Source organism: Chiloscyllium plagiosum, unplaced genomic scaffold (assembly GCF_037043375.1).
Source record: "Chiloscyllium plagiosum isolate Xiang-an unplaced genomic scaffold, Cpla_swu_hap1 HiC_scaffold_29, whole genome shotgun sequence".
Taxonomy (NCBI): domain Eukaryota; kingdom Metazoa; phylum Chordata; class Chondrichthyes; order Orectolobiformes; family Hemiscylliidae; genus Chiloscyllium; species Chiloscyllium plagiosum.
In genome coordinates, this window is record NW_028270167.1 from 24,262,675 (window position 1) to 24,282,898 (window position 20,224).

The 20,224-nt window shown below is 42.3% G+C and overlaps 1 protein-coding gene across 9 annotated transcripts in view; it reads left to right on the top strand.

Moving 5' to 3' along the window:
* The first annotated feature begins 2,336 nt into the window (after positions 1 to 2,336).
* LOC122540695 (potassium-transporting ATPase alpha chain 2-like) overlaps positions 2,337 to 20,224 on the top strand; it is an 85,246-nt gene continuing 67,358 nt past the window's right edge. For 5 of the 9 annotated variants that reach the window (XM_043676801.2, XM_043676800.2, XM_087976433.1 and 2 more), the window contains exons 1-3: positions 2,615 to 3,044; positions 10,521 to 10,580; positions 18,358 to 18,561. In XM_043676801.2, coding sequence (XP_043532736.2) covers positions 2,940 to 3,044; positions 10,521 to 10,580; positions 18,358 to 18,561 — 369 coding nt within the window. In that variant the 5' untranslated portion in view covers positions 2,615 to 2,939. The other 4 variants (XM_087976435.1, XM_087976432.1, XM_087976436.1 and 1 more) reach the window with 4 other exon arrangements.

The following is a 20,224-nucleotide window of genomic DNA, read 5'->3' on the forward strand; positions in this document are numbered from 1 at the left end:
GTGGGGATGTGGAATTTGAAGCATGAACAGTTCAGCCATGATTTTATTGAATCGCAAAGTGTGGTGATGCAGCTCCTTTAACAAAAGGGAAGGTTATGTTGTCCTTGCTTTTCTTCAAGAAGGGTTGTAAAACACAGAGGTCCTGATTTGTCTGGGATTTGGGATCTTTGATTATGGCTAACTACCCAAGGCAACAATCAGGGCAAAGGGTGTTTATGTTTTTTTAAAAACAGTTGTACAATGCAAGGAGAGTGGCCAGTTCTCCCAGTTTGAGTTTGGTTTAGTTTTAGCTGGGGGCCTAAAGAAAGCTGCAACAGTAGAATGAGGTTCCATGCTTCAGCAAATGATCCCTGGCTGACCCTCTTTCTCTCTAACATCTCTTCTATAAGAGTTTGAATTTATATTTCTTGCCAAGGAGTGTGTTTATGGAATGTTGCAGGAAATTGGAACAGCATCATTAAGTTGTGATAGAGTCAGCTGGGTTTTCAGATAGGTTCAGCTATTCTATAAGTCTGTTCTCTTTTGTTTGTTTCATTCGGTAGTCTGTAAATAAATTCTGTTTTGTTTAAAACTGAGTGGTTTGACCAGCTGCATCACTCCTTGCATATCCACCTTACACCTGCTTAAAGCAACTAAAGATGTTAAGGTCTGGGCTACCTTCTTGAAATGTTTTGAGGGATCTGGCCTAGTCCATAATAAAAGCAAGCTTGAGGGGCCGAATGGTCTATTTCTCCTATTTTGTATGTTTGTACAGGTGAGTTTGCTCAAGGGTCCAGATTGAATGATTGTATTGGGTTTGATTCTCCCCCACCCTTTTTCTCAATCAGTAACTTGAAACATAGAACATAGAACATAGAAGAATACAGCGCAGTACAGGCCCTTCGGCCCTCGATGTTGCGCCGATCCAAGCCCACCTAACCTACACTAGCCCACTATCCTCCATATGCCTATCCAATGCCCGCTTAAATGCCCATAATGAGGGAGAGTCCACCACTGCTACTGGCAGGGCATTCCATGAACTCACGACTCGCTGAGTAAAGAACCTACCCCTAACATCTGTCCTATACCTACCCCCCCTTAATTTAAAGCTATGCCCCCTTGTAATAGCTGACTCCATATGTGGAAAAAGATTCTCACTGTCGACCCTATCTAAACTCCTAATCATCTTGTACACCTCTATCAAGTCACCCCTAAACCTTCTTTTCTCCAATGAAAACAACCCCAAGTGCCTCAGCCTTTCCTCATATGATCTTTCTACCATACCAGGCAACATCCTGGTAAACCGCCTCTGCACCCGTTCCAGTGCCTCCACATCCTTCCTATAGTATGGCGACCAAAACTGCACACAATACTCCAGATGCGGCCGCACCAGAGTCTTATACAACTGCAACATGACCTCAGTACTCCGGAACTCAATTCCTCTACCAATAAAAGCCAGTACGCCATATGCCTTCTTCACCGCACTATTTACCTGGGTGGCAACTTTCAAAGATCTGTGTACATGGACACCAAGATCCCTCTGCTCATCCACACTACCAAGTATCCGACCATTAGCCCAGTACCCCATCTTTTTAGCTACATTGAACTCCATTTGCCACCTTTCTGCCTAGTTCTGCAGCTTACCTATATCCCGCTGTAACCTGCCACATCCTTCCTCACTGTCTACAACTCCTCCGACTTTCGTATCATCCGCAAACTTGCTCACCCAACCTTCTAACCCTTCCTCCAGGTCATTTATAAAAATGACAAACAGCAATGGTCCCAAAACAGATCCTTGCGGAACACCGCTAGTGACGGCACTCCAAGATGAACCTTTACCATCAACTACTACCCTCTGTCTTTTTCCAGTCAGCCAACTCCTAATCCAAACCTCCAACTCACCCTCAATGCCATACCTCCGTATTTTTTGCAGTAGCAAAACCTAGTCAGGTGGAGAGAAAACAAATCAAAATAACTGCTGAGGAAAATTATCACCTCTAGTCTGCAACACTGACCGCCCCTGAGTCAGAACAGTGGGTGGACTGAGCACACATTTACCAGTGGTAGATTGTACACTCATCACTATACAGTCTAAACGCTTTTACTAAATTGACACTCTTCTTTCAAATAAATACCAAATAGGACACTCAAGTGAAAGCATTCAGTTACAATCTGAACAATTCAGATAAGAGAGGAAGAGAGAAAATATTGAGGTAAGCCCCCATTATCAAGACCCACTCAACAGTCGGCCCTTCCAATCCCATGGGAGCTGAACTTGGATGATGCTAGTAAACCAAACAATAATAAAAGCCCGGGAATTACAGAACTGTATGAACAGGTCAGTGATAACACGGGAATCCATTTGAACGAAATCTTCATTGACAGAATCTTGCATCTACCCCCTTGTGTTGTGAGATATCGTCTGAACGTGAGTGGAGGAGGAGAAAGAAGCCGCTGTCTCCCGTTAATGGAACTAACCAACCAACACGTAACAAAGGCTCTGATTCAGGTCAGAGTGAGGGTTAAAGACTGTCCTACACCAGCAGGACAGGGTTTTAAATCCACGCGTGGAGTCAACCTGAGCGAACAATAGGAGGCTTGGTCAGATTGACATGTACAGTAAGTCTGAAAAGAAAATACGTTAGGGATGGTTAATTTCACACAGAGGAAAGGTTCTGTAGGTTAACCATCTCTAAAACAATAAATGGTTTCTCAACAAAACAGATGCCCGGAGACGACCGAGGAGCAATTACTATTTACTTTTGTAAAATAAATTGATTTTCAATTTAGTAATGTTTTGGAACGTTAACATTATTGAGTGAAAGAATTCCTGTTGATAGAATCAGTTTAGACATTGGACTTTTCCAACTTGCAACACAGCAGGTGGATAGCGCAAAAGTAAAATACACAGGGGTTTAGCCTTCTGTTTCTGATTTTTTGAATCGTTAAAAACTGGGAGAATGATAAAAACATTGTTGGCTGTGCCAACTCTTCGAAAGAACCTCAATTTGTCAAGACCCTCGCTCTTTCGAAAGATCCACACGGCCTGCATTCTTTCTCTTCAGGTACTGTCCAGTTTCCTTTTTAAATTACTGTTTTATCCTCATCTCCTCAGGCAGTGTACTTCTAATGTCCCTGGATCATGTTTAATTTGGTATATAGTTCTTAATAACATTGCTTTGTTGCTAAATGTGGCTGACAGGCTTTGTGTTGAATCAGGAATGCGATTGACATCTCTACAATGTGTATGACAGATGTGAAGCAGAACTTTTTATTATGACGGCTCCATGCATCCTATTTGACCTTGTTTATCGCTCTCAATTTTCCATTGGCCTGGCCAGAAACATGCAGGAAATATTTCCAATGATTTTCTGACTATATCATTCAGGAAACGGAATGTCACAATTGAAGGAATTTTGTCCTTTTGAAAAAAAAACGTCAATGATTAATTCCAATAGATGACACAATCATACTAATGAGAATTGAGTTTAAAAAAAGATTGATGATACAAAGATGGTCAGTATTGAGGGTAGGAAGTTATCTTTCTCCAGGACTTTAAAATTCAGAACTTCTTCAAGATGGGCTTTTATTTTAGTTTAAAATTCAGATTCTTGGCTAAATAAACAAAACCATATATAATAAATTTAAACATTTCAAAAAAGTGTTCATCAAGAATTTCTTAAAGAGCCTTTAGTATTTCGCCTGCACATTTTTACCCTGAGGAAACTCAAGCAACAGAAAAAGTTAGAAAAGAGAGATTTGAGGTGAAACCAATGAAATCCAAAGTACAAGTAAGAGGAATGCATGATACCTGAGTGATGAAAGGGAAACAAAATGCCTTACCAAATGGGTTATTTGTCAATTATTCTTGCAATTTTAAAATAACATTTAGAATTGATGATAATGCATGAAAAAGAAATAATCGACTCAATGGATCAAATTACTTAGCCATGCATTTTCAGTGCTTTTGTGACAGAAATGTTTACTTTGAAGAGGGTACGGAATAAGTCACAATAGTATTTCTCTTTGGAATAAAATTAGAAATCATTAGAAAAAGCAAAGCAGTTTGGGCAGCATATGTGAAGAGAGAAATAATGCTAACATTCTGAGTCAATCAGCTTTCCTCAGATCTTTTCTCTGGTTCTATTCATCCATTATAAGTGAAATTAATTTTTTAAAAATCTAAAGTTTACAATTCTCTGAAAGTGAAAGTATTCAGGTTTATTTAGAATGTTTTTAAGGTAGCCTGGACTTATATCAGCTTTTGGAGAGTTGCTAGTTGGAGCGTAAATGAGGCAAACGTAGTTAGTTTAGTATATGTACCTGATGACTATAAACTATCACAATGTACTATAAACAATATCTTGCAGTTCATTTGAATTAGTTTAGCACCTGTACTTAGACTGTGCTGAGCATTATTGCTTTTTTTCAGACCGATATATTTTCTTTATAATGGATAGATTCTCAGTAGTTATGTCCACATTTCCTGAACTATAACATTAATAACTGGTAATAAGCTCTACCAAAAATTCTTATGTCTAATCTGCATGCAAATGAGACAGTGCAAGTGTAGAATCCTAGAAGCAGTTATTGGCTATTTCCACTACAGAGAGAATACATCTAAAGACAAAAGTAAAGGGATTATATTGGATACCACTTCAATCAACAACATAATTCAAGAGGGAGAAGGCAACTGGGGAAAAAAGTCTTATTTCTTATTTTATAAGCAGATACCAAATCTCATATAATTTAAGCTATAATAATTAAGATTTACCTGGCAAAGTAAGCCTATTGTTTTACTCCTAGCAAGGAGTACTTTAAGAAATAGTGTATTCAATATCCAGTGCAGCATATATTTGTCCTCATCTTCCATTTCCAAAAGGAAGAGAAAGAAAAACCCATTGTAATGATGTATAGTTAGCCAGTGAAACTAAAAGGTAGGCAAGACATTATCTCCTCAATTGTATGACAGTCAGTTTTAAATACTGTAGCAGCATTCAGGGTAAAGGAGCAACAAAAAGGGAAACATTTAAACTAGCTGTCTATGACCTCCTGAACTATTAATCAGTCCATTCATTGCAATTTTGCCACATCACCCAGACAGGCAAACAATGGGCTGCTAAGCAACCTTAATTGAACATGACATTATTTGGTACCTTATAATTGGCAGCAGCTGATAAAGGCTGTAAAGCAAGGTCAAGCATGGTGGTTCTGAGGAGGACACTTCCAAAAATGGAAGATACCACTGTGGGCCTGTTTTGGTCCATGGATTTGGGCAATGATCCAGTATGGACCACACATAGGTGAAACTGTTACCTGTGGAATTTATCCCAGAACTAATGAGCTATCAAGAACATATGGACATTCAAGAGGTAAGAAAAACTCTGGAGTTAGGCAGTCAGCCATTTCTGTGCTGGAGGTAGTTCAAGCCTTACTAAAATAAGGAATCACTCTGCTAGTTAACCTGATTTTATGTTCCATTAGTGTTATCTTCTTAGAATTGAGTTTTCAGCATTACCTATTATATTTTGAAATACTCACATATTATCATGTATTTCTCTATTTAAGTCAGAGACACTGCTAAGAAATTAAGACATACTGTGATATGCTTATGTTAGTGATGGCTTTCAACATATTTAGTATTCTTTCTCAAATTACTGTTGACACTAGCATTGAAAGCAAAGAAGCTTATGTAAATAGTAGAAATTGAGACATTGGTACCAATAAGGGCTCATTGTGGTTAGTCAGAGTTACAGATACAAATACAGATTCAGCTTACATGTGCTCTTTTCCATTGAGCTGACTATTTTACTGGCAGTCATCAACCAGTGTTCCTCTCACAGTTAGGGGCAATTACTTACAAGCACAGCTAAAAAAAAATTAGCTCAAGGCATACAAGCAAACCTGGAGGCAGTCAGCACATTACAACATCTATGGAACAAGTCCTATATTGATAATTTACATTAGAAATGAATTAATGTTTATTGAACTTGTGCTTTAATTTTACTGAAACAGTCTCTGTACTCATATTCTTGGACAAAAGAATGCTATTATATTTCCTTTATCTCTCTGTTTTCAAATCACCTCTTTTTTTGTTTACTTTAATCCCCATTCTGATGTTGGGGAATGGAAAATTCACTTCATGAAGTATTTTTAGCATTTTTACATTAATCATGTTTGATCCCCAAACATTTCATCACAGTTCCCTTAATAGACCTATATGATTTTCTTTTTACTCTAGAGTCATAGAGCTGTACAGGATGGAAACAGACCCTTCAGTCCAACTCGACCATGCTAACCAGATATCCTCAACTAATCTTGTCCCATTTGCCAGCATTTGGTCCACATCCCTCAAACCATTCCTACTCATATACCCATCCAGATGCCTTTTAAATGTTGTAATTGTTTCAGTCTCCACCACTTCCTCTGGCAGCTCATTGCATACATATACTGCTCTCTGTGTGAAAAAGTTTCCCCTTATTTCCTTTGAATCTTTCCCATCTGATCTTAAACCTGCGCCCTCTAATTTTAGATTCCCCTATCCTGAGGAAAAGAACTTGTCTATTCACCCTAGCCATGCCCGTCCTGATTTTATAAACCTCAATAAGGTCACCCCTCAGCCTCCGATGCTCCAGGGAAAATAGCCCCAGGCAATTCAACCTCTCCCTATAGCTCGAATCCTCCTTCTCTGACTAACATCCTTCTAAGTCTTTTCTGAGCCCTTTCAAGTTTCACAACATCCTTCCTATAGTAGGAAGATCATAACTGAACTCAATATTCCAAAAGTGCATGACCTGATAATTTTTCAAGATTGTCGTTTGCCTGACTAGTCTATGACGTCATTTACCTTCCACAAGTACAGATAATGTTATTCATATTTATTGACTCAATTCTCATACCCTTTCAAATAATGGGCCACCAATATGATCCTCAGACTCTCAGTAATCCAGGGTTGAATCTTTATTTTTAGTCAGGTTCTTTGGAGGGATTTCTGTCCTGAAGCCTGGTGAGTCTTCTCGCTGTATCTCTCAAAACTTGCATCATTAATTATCTCCCCCACTCCTATGGCATCCCTCATGTCTGATTTCAGCCCCATGTTACCACAAGCATTCCCAAAGCATTTCACTCCTCAACATAATCCTGAAATTCACCTGTATCTCTTCTGCCAGCAGAATCTTTAAAAGCCTATTGTGCACCAAGATGAGCACTGTCAGTCTGGAGCTGTCCTGCAAAGTTCAAGGCATTTGTTCTGGATATGGTAGACAGGGAAATTGGTGCCTGTGTGTGCAGGAATGTGGAGTGTCTGCTGGATGGAGTGGAGCCCCAGGACCAACAGTGGAGGCCACGACACCAGACCATGCCGCAGTCCCACCTTGCCACCCAGGCTTAATTAGTCTCAGCTCTCTGATGGATACCAAGTTTTGTAGTAAGAAAGTCAATGATTTTCTCCACTCCAGCATCATAAGTGTCACCATCTCCTCTTGGATACCTCACTTACTCTATCTCTTCCATGGTACTCACTTCTCACCATGACTCCTGCTCTACTTCACTCACTCTCACCAACCGCAGCATGACTAACCCAACACTCCCTCTGTGCTCCCTACTCACTCACTCAGAACACTTTCCTAATTTTTATTCACTCTCTTCAATGCCTTGACCTCACCGCTTCATATTCTCAGTGAAGTCTATCAATGTGTTCAAAACCTTTTCCAAAGAGTCTTCTCCACTTTGATCAGTCGCAAACCAGGATTCCCTATGAAGATATTTTATCTACAGGAGCTGGTTTGAAAAGGAACTTGGATTTCCGGGTGTTTAGTGAAATATTCATTTTCCCATATGCTTCTGAGAATGCTTCAACAATGATCTAAACCCTCAGTTTGTGAGTGAGTGTGCACAAGTGTCATCTGCATACTAAACTCTGTGATTGGAGAGGCTTTAATTTGTATTTAAGGTGGCATAGACTGAACAGTTTGTTTGTTCCATAGATTTGTCCCCCTGTTTATGGCAATTTGGAGGAGGTGAGATGCAGTATTGCAATGAGGAAGATGGACAATTAAGTTGATGCAATGCTGTAGCCATGTTTGACCCTAATTGTGGTATGGCTTGTGAGGTTGCTTTAGGAAGGATCACATTTGTATTTCATTGTGGAATCGGCAAAGGTCATGACAAATTTATGAGAGCAGGCAAATTTGAGGAGATATTCAATAATCCTTCACAGTTGGTAGACTTAAAGGTTTTTGTGAGGTTAAAAAAATAGTTGGTGCTATTCATGCCTTTCTTGAATTTGCCACTTAGAAAAGATAATGTTTCTGGTGCATCTCAATGTGAGAACTGCATGGTGACTTTGGAAAAATTCCCTGGCCAAGGTGAAGAGGCAGCTATGGTGATCCTCCATGTGACAGAATGTAGGGAGACTCCTCTATAGTTAGCACAATTTAAAACTTTGTCACTTCTTTTAAATAACATCCCAGTCACAGTATCCTGAGATCCTCTGGGATGTGTTGTGCTTCCAAAAATGGGAACATGAAGTTTTGTAACCAGGAGTGTATCTCTGTGTTTTGGAATTTTTAGCTGAGTTTCCAGTTGCTCCAAAGACTTTGTTGTCCTTTAACTGTCAAACGGCATTTTTAAACTTTCCTGCAGAACAGGATAGTGCTGAAACTGAACCAGGCAGAGTTTGGAGGAACAGAGTTGAGGATGTTCAAGTTAAGGACAGAGATGCAGTTGAGCTCTTCAAAATGCTCTCTTCAGTGAGTGCTGACTGTCTTGCTGACTTTGAACTCCTCTCCATGCTCGGCTATTATTGGGATGGGCCCTTGAATGTCTGGGCAACAGATCATTTTGACAACACTGATGAAACCATGTTGTATATTGTTGGATCATCTATGCTTTTTCTACCCACCATTTCTTCTTCATGCCAGGTTTTATACTCCACTGTATTGCTGCTGTGGTGTTGTCCAGTCAATGAAAGCTTTGGACTTATGCTCAACTAGGTCTGTGTTTCTTGCTCATCATGATTTTTCCTCAGAGAGAGACCAAGAACCTCTTTAGGTCCTTGTTATAATATACTTCCTGGTTGACCAGCCATTTATGGGAACACTGTAACTCTTGGTGGCTGGAGGTTAAGAAGTCATTTAGCTGATTGACGAGGACTTCCTTGGTGGTATCTGTAAGGCCGTCAATGTTTATTTTCTTGTGGCGTTGTTTCTGTTGCCTTCATTGTTTGGGAGCAGGTAGATGGAGATCATGGATTGGATAAGCTGGTCATCAATATCAATCATGGTATGGGTGATGTGGACAACTCTGTGGTCTCTTGCTCGAATGATAACATAATTGAGCAAATGCCTGTATTGGGCTTTTTTTGTGTCTTCTGCTTGTGTGTCTGGGGGAACAGATATTGGTGCTGACAAGGTCACATCCTGGACATTTTGTCAGGAGTATCACTCCAATGAGGTTTGTTTTCTCTTTTCCTTCCTTGTCTATCTCATTTTCAGGAAAGAGAAGTGCCTTTATCCTATGGAAAAGGTCCTCCTATTGAGCTATCTGAATGAAATGTATTCTTTAAATAACTACTGACTTTGAAATGAAAAAGTAAGAAACTCATTTTAGATTTTGAGACCAACAAGAAGGAATATCATTAAAAATTCTTTTCTGAAAGAATACACTTGGATATAAGAAGGAAATATAGAGATTGATTGGAAAAATATTCTGATGCTGACAGACAAGTTATACCATTTTATTGTCTTCTATCAGGCCTGGTTCAGTTATATTGACTTGATCTGGTGTGTAATGCAGTTTAAATATTTATCTATCAGCTTACTGCAGCAAAGAACAGAACCCTCCATCAGACCAGATTTGAAAACATGCAGGATTTTACTGAACTAGCTTTATTAGTAGTAAAAAGGTAATTAGAATGTTTTAGTTATGTGCAATTACAGATTTTGAAAATTTTTTAAGCTTGTCACTTCTATGATATAGGTATCAGAAGACAGGGAACCTGTGGTTTGGTCATTATCAGCTCTTACTCTGTTACTTGACTTAAGGTTAAAAATCATGCAACACCAGGTTATAGTCCAACAGGTTTATTTGGAAGTACTAGCTATCGGACCACTGCTCCTCCTTCAGGTAGCTATGGAGCAGGACCATAAGACGCGAACTTACAGCAAAGGATTACGTGAAACTAAATTCGATGTCTTATGGTCCTGCTCCACAGCGCTCCGAAAGCTAGTGCTTCCAAATAAACCTGTTTGACTATAATCTGGTGTTGTGTAATGTTTAACTTTGTCCACCCCAGTCCAACATTGGCACCTCCACATCCCTGTTACTCAAGAATAATAGCTGAGTACCTAATCATCACTAGCACCCAATTTAACTCCATTTGTTGGCAAAATGCAATCAGATAATAATTAGGATCAGTAACATGAGCCTTACTGTTAGATGAATATACAAAATTAATAGTGAAGAAAACTGAAATGTAATTCAAATCTTGCTCGTAATACTTTAAGTGCATTTTTGAAATTTTGCATGTTTCTTCTTTTCAGCAAGACCACAAACTTTCCACTAAAGAACTGGTAAAAAAGTATGAAACCAACCTTGTAAATGTGAGTATATTAGGCTTCGCAATTCAACCTTTAGACTTCACGAAACGCATTTTCACAACTTCTAACACCAGTGAATTGGATGTAGCCAAGAGTTGGCTTGTTGTATTACAATCTTGATAATTCTAAGATTTTATGCACTAATAAAATGAATTAACCAATGACTTGAATTTGTGAAACTTAGATACTGAAATTCCTAGTTTAAAAATATATAATTAACAATCTTTGAATTAACAGTAACTAATAGTAATTAAGTAGTAGTTAGTTAATAAGTAATTAAGTATGTAATTAAAGTAAGTAATAAAAGGTGAATGAGATGATGAGAGTCTGTGGGTGGGTGAATATCATTAAAGAGTAAAAATAGTCAATATTTTAGCCAGTGTCACATGATTGTGTAATGGTCTTGACAAAATCATACTCTTCAAGGCTGTTCACTTGAATTTGTATCTTGTTGCATTAGATTTGTATGGGTTATAGTATTGTATTGTGCAAAAACAGGTGCAACCCAATCAGTCCTTTAAACATTTTCTGCTTTTCACTCAGATTATGACTGATCTTTACCTTCATTCTTTTTATTTGTCTTTGATTCACATTCCTGATACCCTCTGAATTACAAATGCCATTGACCTACAATGACAGCCTTTTGTGGGTCAGAGAACTTGTAGGGGTGAAAATTTCCAGATTTCTACCACCCGTTGTGTTGATATGTAAATTTTAAGGTTGCGCAACCTTGTTCTGGATTTACATCCACATTATACAATAAAGAACTAACTTGTTTTTATCTATTCAATTAAAACCTTTTCATAATGTTAAAAATGTCAATTATTTCACCCTTCAAATATCTAAACTCAAATGAATATAGCATTAGATTATGTTGTCACATGTATTCAAGTGCAGGGATTCAGGAGTGCAGTGAAAAGTGTACAATGTTGCCATTCCTGGCACTATCATAGTTACAAAGGCACCTAGGTACAAAATCTGAAGTACAAAGCATAAAAAATAAAGTTAAAAGTTCAGTATTACAGTTCTTTTTTTAGCCACGGGCCTGGAGAGTTCCATGCTGGACTTTCCCCACAAGGGCTTGCTCTGTCCTCCATGCTGCCAGCTTGCTACCCACTGCCAGAGTCCTGCCCAGGCTCGCCAGCCGCATCGCTGCTGACCACTATCCGGGCTCATAGTGTGTCTATGGAACTGATCCTTATAATGTAACATTTACACTGACACTATTCTGGTATGTCTCTGCTGAACCAGCTCAATGACCACTTTACCTTGCCTAAGGTGCGGTGTCTAAAGCTGAGTGCAGCACTCGGACTGAGGCTGTTTACCACTCCTCAAAGCTGAGTGCATCACTCCTCAAATTTTGCCTTCCCTCCCACTAGCAGTGAAGGCCAACATTTTACCACACTTTCTGACTACCTTTTGGTATTTGTGCTCGCATATGTAGTGATTTATGTTCATTTCACGTATGTTTTAAAAAATCTTTATTTGACAAGGGGCAAGAATCAACTAATACCAAATTACTAAATAACTGGTTTTGTTGATATCAAGACAATTTCACCAATAAAGTTCTTATTCAAGAGTTTATTCTCCGCAATAAGGTTGAATAATCTTTAAATTGAGGAGAAAGTGAGGACTGCAGATGCTGGAGATCAGAGCTTAAAAATGTGTTGCTGGAAAAGTGCAGCAGGTCAGGCAGCATCAAAGGAGAAGGAGAATCGACGTTTCAGGCATAAGCCGTTCTTCAGGAATGAGGAGGGTGTGCCAAGCAGGCTAAGATAAAAGGTAGGGAGGAGGGACTTGGGGAAGGAGCGTTGGGAATACGATAGGTGGAAGGAGGTTAAGGTGAGGGTGATAGGCCGGAGAGGGGGTGGGGGTGGAGAGATCGGAAAGAAGATTGCAGGTCAAGAAGGCGGTGCTGAGTCTGAGGGTTGGGACTGAGAAAAGGTGGGGGGAGGGGAAATGAGAAAGCTGGAGAAATCTGCATTCATCCCTTGTGGTTGGAGGGTTCTTAGGCAGAAGATGAGGCACTCTTCCTCCAGGCGTCGTGTTGCCATGGTCTGGCGATGGAGGAGGCCAAGGACCTGCATGTCCTTGGTGGAGTGGGAGGGGGAGTTAAAGTGTTCAGCCACGGGGCGGTTGGGTTGTTTGGTGCGGGTGTCCCAGAAGTGTTCTCTGAAATGTTCCGCAAGTAGGCGGCCTGTCTCCCCAATGTATAGGAGGCCACATCGGGTGCAGTAAATGATGTGTGTGGAGGTGCAGGTGAATTTCTGATGTATATGGAAGGATCCCTTGGGGCCTTGGAGGGAAGTGAGGGGGGAGGTGTGGAAGCAAGTTTTGCATTTCTTGCGGTTGCAGGGGAAGATGCTGGGAGTGGAGGTTGGGTTGGTTGGGTGTGTGGATCTGACGATGGAGTCGCGGAGGGAGTGGTCTTTCCGGAACGCTGATAGGGGTGGGGAGGGAAATATATCCTTGGTGGTGGGGTCTGTTTGGAGGTGGCGGAAATGACGAAGGATGATACGAGTATCTGGAGGTTGGTGGGGTGGTAGGTGAGGACCAGTGGGGTTCTGTCCTGGTGGCGATTGGAGGGGCGGGGTTCAAGGGCAGAGGAGCGGGAAGTGGAGGAGATGCAGTGGAGAGCATCGTCAACCACGTCTGAGGGGAAATTGTGGTCTTTGAAGAAGGAGGCCGTCTGGGTTGTTCGGTAGTGGAATTAGTCCTCCTGGGAGCAGATGCAGCAAAGGTGAAGGAATTGGGAATATGGGATGGCGTTTTTACATGGGGCAGGGTGGGAAGAGGTGTAATCTAGGTAGCTGTGGGAGTCGGTCGGTTTATAGTAAACGTCCATGTTGAGTCGGTCGTCCGGGATAGAAATGGAGAGGTCTAGGAAGGGGAGGGAGGAGTCTGAGACGATCCAGGTAAATTAAAGATAGTAAGTACCAAAAACATTCATGTACTTACCCCCACACTCCGAATTCCTCAACCGTTCCAGAATGTTCCATCGGCCTCCGGAAGCGCTCGGGCGCCATTAACCACGCGGCCGCTGCAGCAACTGCCGCCGTGAACCATTACGTTAGTTCCACGCCCACCAACCATGCAGCCTCCGCGATCGCCACCCAGACAACTGCCTCCACGATCGCCAGGAAGACCATCGCCGACAGATTTGCAGCCTCTGCAGGGTCCACAACCACCGGGAACAATACCGTTTCTGCATTCGCCGAGCCACTTCCACCCTCAGAGTTGCTGTCGCCCCATCTACTTCCGCCCCCAGTGATGTCGCTCACCTGCACAACAACCACGCCGCATGCGTCTCCACCCCCCATGCCGATCCCCGCCCCCACGCCGATCCCCGCCCCCAAGCTGATCTCTACCTCCATGCCTAACTCCGCCCCATGCCTAACCCCGCCCCCACACCTAACCCCGCCCCCACTCCCAGCTCCAGCCCCACACCAGGTCCTTGCTCCCAGCCCTGCCGTATTTTCACCATCCCTCCAGACCTCCCCCTCTCTGAGGATGAAAGATCAGTACTCAGCAGAGGCCTCACCTTCACACTCCCGGATTAACGATTTCAACACATGGCGAGACATCAAACATTTCTTCCGCCGCCTTCTCCTCCGCTTCTACTTCTTCAACCAGGTCTCCCGCCCACCCTCTGACGACCTCTTCTCCCGCCTGCAACACACCCCATCCACCTCCACACCCCGTGCTGGCCTCTTACCCGCCCTCGATCTCTTCATAGTCAACTGCCGCTGTGACATTGACCACCTCAACCTCTCCACCCCTCTCACCCACTCCAATCTCTCACCCTCACAACGTGCAGCCCTCCACTCCCTCCACTCCAACCCCAACCTCACCATCAAACCGGCAGACAAGGGAGGTGCAGTGGTAGTTTGGCGCACCGATCTCTATATTGCTGAGGCTAAACGCCAGCTCGTGGACACCTCTTCCTACTTCCCCCTTGACCATGACCCCACCTCCCACCACCAAACCATCATCTCCCAGACCATCCATAACCTCATCGCCTCAGGGGATCTCCCATCCACCGCCTCCAACCTCATAGTCCCATAGCCCTGCACCGCCCGTTTCTACCTCCTGCCCAAAATCCACAAACCTGACTGCCCCGGCCAACCCATTGTCTCAGCCTGCTCCTGCCCCACCGAACTCATTTCTGCATACCTTGACACGGTCCTGTCCCCCTTAGTCCAAGAACTCCCCACTTACGTTTGGGACACCACCCACGCCCTCCACCTCCTCCATGATTTTCGCTTCCCCGGACCCCAACGCCTTATCTTCACCATGGACATCCATCCCCCATCACGAAGGCCTCAAAGCCCTCCGCTTCTTCCTTTCCAGCCGATCCAAACAGTACGCTTCCACTGACACCCTCCTTCGACTGACTGAACTGGTCCTCACTCTGAACAACTTCTCTTTCCAATCGTCCCACTTCCTCCAAACCAAAGGATTAGCCATGGGCACCCGCATGGGCCCCAGCTATGCCTGCCTCTTCGTCAGATATGTGGAACAGTCCATCTTCCGCAACTACACTGGCACCACCCCCCACCTTTTCCTCCGCTTCATCGATGACTGTATCGGTGCTACCTCGTGCTCCCATGAGGAGGTTGAACAGTTCATCCACTTTACTAACGCCTTCCACTCCGACCTCAAATTTACCTGGACTGTCTCAGACTTCTCCCTCCCCTTCCTAGACCTCTTCATTTCTATCTCGGACGACCGACTCAACGCGAACGTTTACTATAAACCGACTAATTCCCACAGCTACCTAGATTACACCTCCTCCCACCCTGCCCACTGTAAAAACGGCCATCCCATATTCCCAATTCCTTCGCCTCCGCTGCATCTGCTCCCAGGAGGACCAATTCCAATACCGAACAACCCAGGTGGCCTCTTTCTTCAAAGACCGCAATTTCCCCTCAGACGTGGTTGATGATGCTCTCCACCGCATCTCCTCCACTTTCCGCTCCTCCGCCCTTGAACCCCGCCCCTCCAATCGCCACCAGGACAGAACCCCATTGGTCCTCACCTACCACCCCACCAACCTCCAGATACATCGTATCATTCTCCGTCATTTCCGCCACCTCCAAACAGACCCCACCACCAAGGATATATTTCCCTCCCCACCCCCTATCAGCGTTCCGGAAAGACCACTCCCTCCGCGACTCCATCGTCAGATCCACAAACCCCTCCACTCCCGGCACCTTCCCCTGCAACCGCAAGAAATGCAAAACTTGCGCCCACACCTCCCCCTTCACTTCCCTCCAAGGCCCCAAGGGATCCTTCCATATCCATCAGAAATTCACCTGGACCTCCACACACATCATTTACTGTATCCGCTGCATCCGATGTGGCCTCCTATACATTGGGGAGACAGGCCGCCTACTTGCGGAACGTTTCAGAGAACACATCTGGGACACCCGCACCAACCAACCCAACCACCCTGTGCCTGAACACTTTAACTCCCCCTCCCACTCCGCCAAGGACATGCAGGTCCTTGGCCTCCTCCATCGCCAGACCATGGCAACACGACGCCTGGAGGAAGAGCGCCTCATCTTCCGCCTAGGAACCCTCCAACCACAAGGGATGAATGCAGATTTCTCCAGCTTTCTCATTTCCCCTCCCCCCACCTTTTCTCAGTCCCAACCCTCAGACTCAGCACCGCCTTCTTGACCTGCAATCTTCTTCCTGACCTCTCCGCGCCCACCCCCTCTCCGGCCTATCACCCTCACCTTAACCTCCTTCCAACTATCGTATTCCCAACGCCCCTCCCCCAAGTCCCTCCTCCCTACCTTTTATTTTAGCCTGTTTAGCACATCCTCCTCATTCCTGAAGAAGGGCTTATGCCCGAAACGTCGATTCTCCTGTTCCTTTGATGCTGCCTGACCTGCTGCGCTTTTCCAGCAACTAATCTTTAAACTGAGTTCATGACTTAACTTTTTCTTTTAAAATGGCGTTAATGCAGTTGTTTTTATACCCATTTGTTACTGCAAGATTAAACTGATAGTACTTAGGCCAAGATTCAGGGGATAAGTGCTTTATCTTTGATCTTGAGCACAACCAATCCATTGTTGTGAGAACAATGTGTGACAACAATTATATCCATTCTATCTGTCAAATCTGTTCAAATTCTTCTTTTTGGCTACCTTAATATTTGGTCTGAAAACTCTAAATCGAAAGCCCTGATCCTTTCACGCTTATTCTGTCACCTTTCATATTCTATACACACGACTTTATGTGAATCTTAGCTTAGTGTTACACAAACTTGAATATAAAGTTTTAAAACTAAAAAACCATGGATGTTGAGAATTGGAGAGAAAAGCAGAACTTCTTCAATGTGGGCATACCTAGAAGGGAAGTATGCTCTTCAGTTCTTCAGTTTTGAAGGAGTCATAACAGACTCAAAATGTTAATTTTGTTTCTCTCTCGACACATGCTGCCAGATTTGCTGAGTTTCTTTTTTCCAGTGTTCTTTGTTTGTTTTGCAAAAAAGATTCTTTGCTTTTCATCCTACTTATTGCAGTGCTCATTAAAACTTGAAGCTGAAAACCTACAGTTTTCATATCCAGTTAATCTGTGAAATACATTATTGACACTCTGTCTCCTATCACCCAATCAATTTCTTTGCTTTCACTTGCTCTTAGTTTTCAAAATAATCTGTCAGCCTTAATGAATGTCTCTTAATGTCTATTTAGACATCACCCTTGCTCATCAGTAGCTCTCTAGTCAGGTTAACAAATCCATCTGTCTGTCTGTCAGATAGGTCTGTCTGCTTAGGTGCAGGTGTGGGTGCAGTCAATGGGCACCCAAGAGAAATGTCTTTACATCCGAACAACAATAGTCTTTTTGGTGGATTTATTTGTTTTGTCTTTTTCTTACAAAATGTTATAAAGTGGGTGTCTCCCTGCTAGAGAACTTTCCCTGTTACTTGTCAAACATTTTAACCCATTACTCCTTTTTAGTTCACAAGGCCGCTGTCTGGCCCTCATCTTTGAATCCATCCACTGCCATCAGTTGAACAAGGAAACACTCTCTAGGCTAGTTATGGAGTATTCACATGAAATTTGCAAAGAGTGATTGTTCTCCCCCTAGGGGCAAATTTGAAAACTGGAAACTAAGACTTCTCCTGTTTCTTGCTCCTGGATGGAAAATCCAGCATGAAAGCCTGAATGCTACCATTTAAGTGTGTTTGTGTGGCTCATGATAAAATAATCGATGAGAAAAAGATAACTCAATTGTCTCTGCTAAATCGTAGAACAAGTGGTAGGTGTAATGGTAGCTGATGCCTATATCACTTTTCAACATGCCTCTGATGGTCTGCTTGGATTATGAATCTAGGTTTTCTTATATTTGTAGCTTAGCCAAAATTTGCAATGTGTATGTTTCACAAAAAGACCCTTTCAAATGTAATATGGCTTTCTGGTACTGTTCGTGAACAGAATGTTTGTTTTTGTAAATTCACAGTAGCGTCTAAATTCAGGAACTTGCTGTCTATGCACACTGTTTAATTTGTGGTTGTCTGCCAGTGTTGATGTTCAAATTCAGGCTTTAGAAATGATTTGCAAGGATATGAGTTATCAATAATCTTCAATAAAGGGAAATAATGATTGAGAATAGAATGAAGTTTTTGATGAATAGTAAAATCTTTAAGAGCCAGGTCAAATTGAATAGATTAGCTTATGCCTGGTTAAACCTTTAGGTTACTTTGAGTGCTGTCATGTTTGGCATGAATTCCCTTATTACTTCTATAGCTCTAATGGTTTTATTACAGGGTCTGACTAGTGCAAGAGCAGCTGAGATCCTGGCTCGGGATGGTCCCAATGCGCTCACGCCTCCCAAACAGATCCCTGAGATAGTCAAGTTCTTGAAGCAAATGATTGGTGGATTCTCCCTTCTGCTTTGGGTTGGAGCTATACTCTGTTGGCTTGCTTATGTCATTCAAACAGGAGAAGGCAATCATGCAGCCAAAGACAATGTAAGTGAGTCATACTAAGATTTTCAGTGAAATTTGGGTAGTGTCTATTTTTAAAATTGAATGATTCTCAGATGAAATGAATAGGAAACTAACGGCCCTGATAATTGGCCCTATAGAGCTATTTTTTTTTGTCTGTAGATGACTTTGAAAGCCTCCACTATAATAGATACAAAGTGCATTGTCTATTGTATTTGGGAGGGACCAAGAAAAAGACATGGATTGCCCACGCTTCAAACAGGTGCAAGTAAAAATTTAAATAAGGAGCCCAGTACCTGTATGAGACCACCACAAAATTGGTTTATTTTCAGGCAGTCACTTCACTTCAACCCTGATGGGATCCCTTTCCTATTTAGACCATTGTGCTCTTCATTGTCCCTCACCATAGAAAGGAGACACTGGCCTCTGAGGGAGTGCAGCATACTTATAACAGGATGATATCTAGACTCCAGGTGAGATTGCATACACCTGTGTCATATTCCCTGGAATTTAGGAAGTTAATGTGTGGGTTTGATTTAAATTTTCAAAATATCAAGGGAAATGTAGAAACATAGAAAATAGGAGCAGGAGTAGGTTATTCAGCCCTTTGACCCCGCTCCACCATTCAACAACATCCTGGCTGATCATCCAACTCAATACTTGTTCCTGTTTCTCGCCATATCCTTTGATACCTTTGGACCTCGGAAGGTTATCTAACTCCTTAAAAACATTCAATATTTTGGACTTAACTGCTTCTTGTGACAGAAAATTCAAAAATTACCGCTCTCTGCGTGAAGAAATTTCACCTGATTTCATTTACTTAGACTGCCACACTATGTAGAGTTGAGAAACACCTTTTTTTTTTGCTGTTTAGAAAGTCTATAACATAGCAGCAAGCGGTCCAAATCAGAGCCAGATCTTTCAGAGTGAGATTGGGAAACACTTCTAAGTGTAGAGAATTGTTGAAATTGAAATTCTATTCCACAATCTTCAGTTACTATTCAATCAATTGTTAATTTTAAACCTGAGATTGTTTTTAGTGAAATTCATCAAACGTGTACGGAATAGATATGGGAGTTAGGTCGCAGATCATCCATTGTCTCATGGAATGTGTAAATAGTTTCAAGGGTATAAATCGCTTATTTCAGCTCCCCTTTAATAACTATCATTGTTTTGAATTATTGTATATTGGAGATATGCTAAGATGACACGGGTTATATTCAAGGCTCTAAAATATCTGCACTTTCATGATTACAGCTGCTTGCTTCATTTGTTACCTAAATCATCATACCCAGGCTTAATTAATTGCACACAGTACAAAGAAGAAGGATCAGGTATAATACAGCAAACTCTAGACAATTGAACATTTTTATTATTTCACAAGATATGGCCCTCACTGGAAGGCCAACATTTGTTCCCCATCCAAATGCCCTTGAACTGAATGGATTGCTTGGACATTTCAGACGGCAGTTAAATGTCAGCCACATTGCTGTGAGTCTGGAGTCACAGGCAGTCCAGAATGGATAGGGATACCTTCCCTGAAGGACATTCTTTTGCATGTTCCAGATGTATGAATTGAAGTTTCCTCTGCTGTTGGGGTAGGATTTTAAATTGCTTCACCACAGCATTAGCCTTGGCCACCGATTTACTTTTCCATTTGATACTACTACAAAGGTAATGTTTTCCC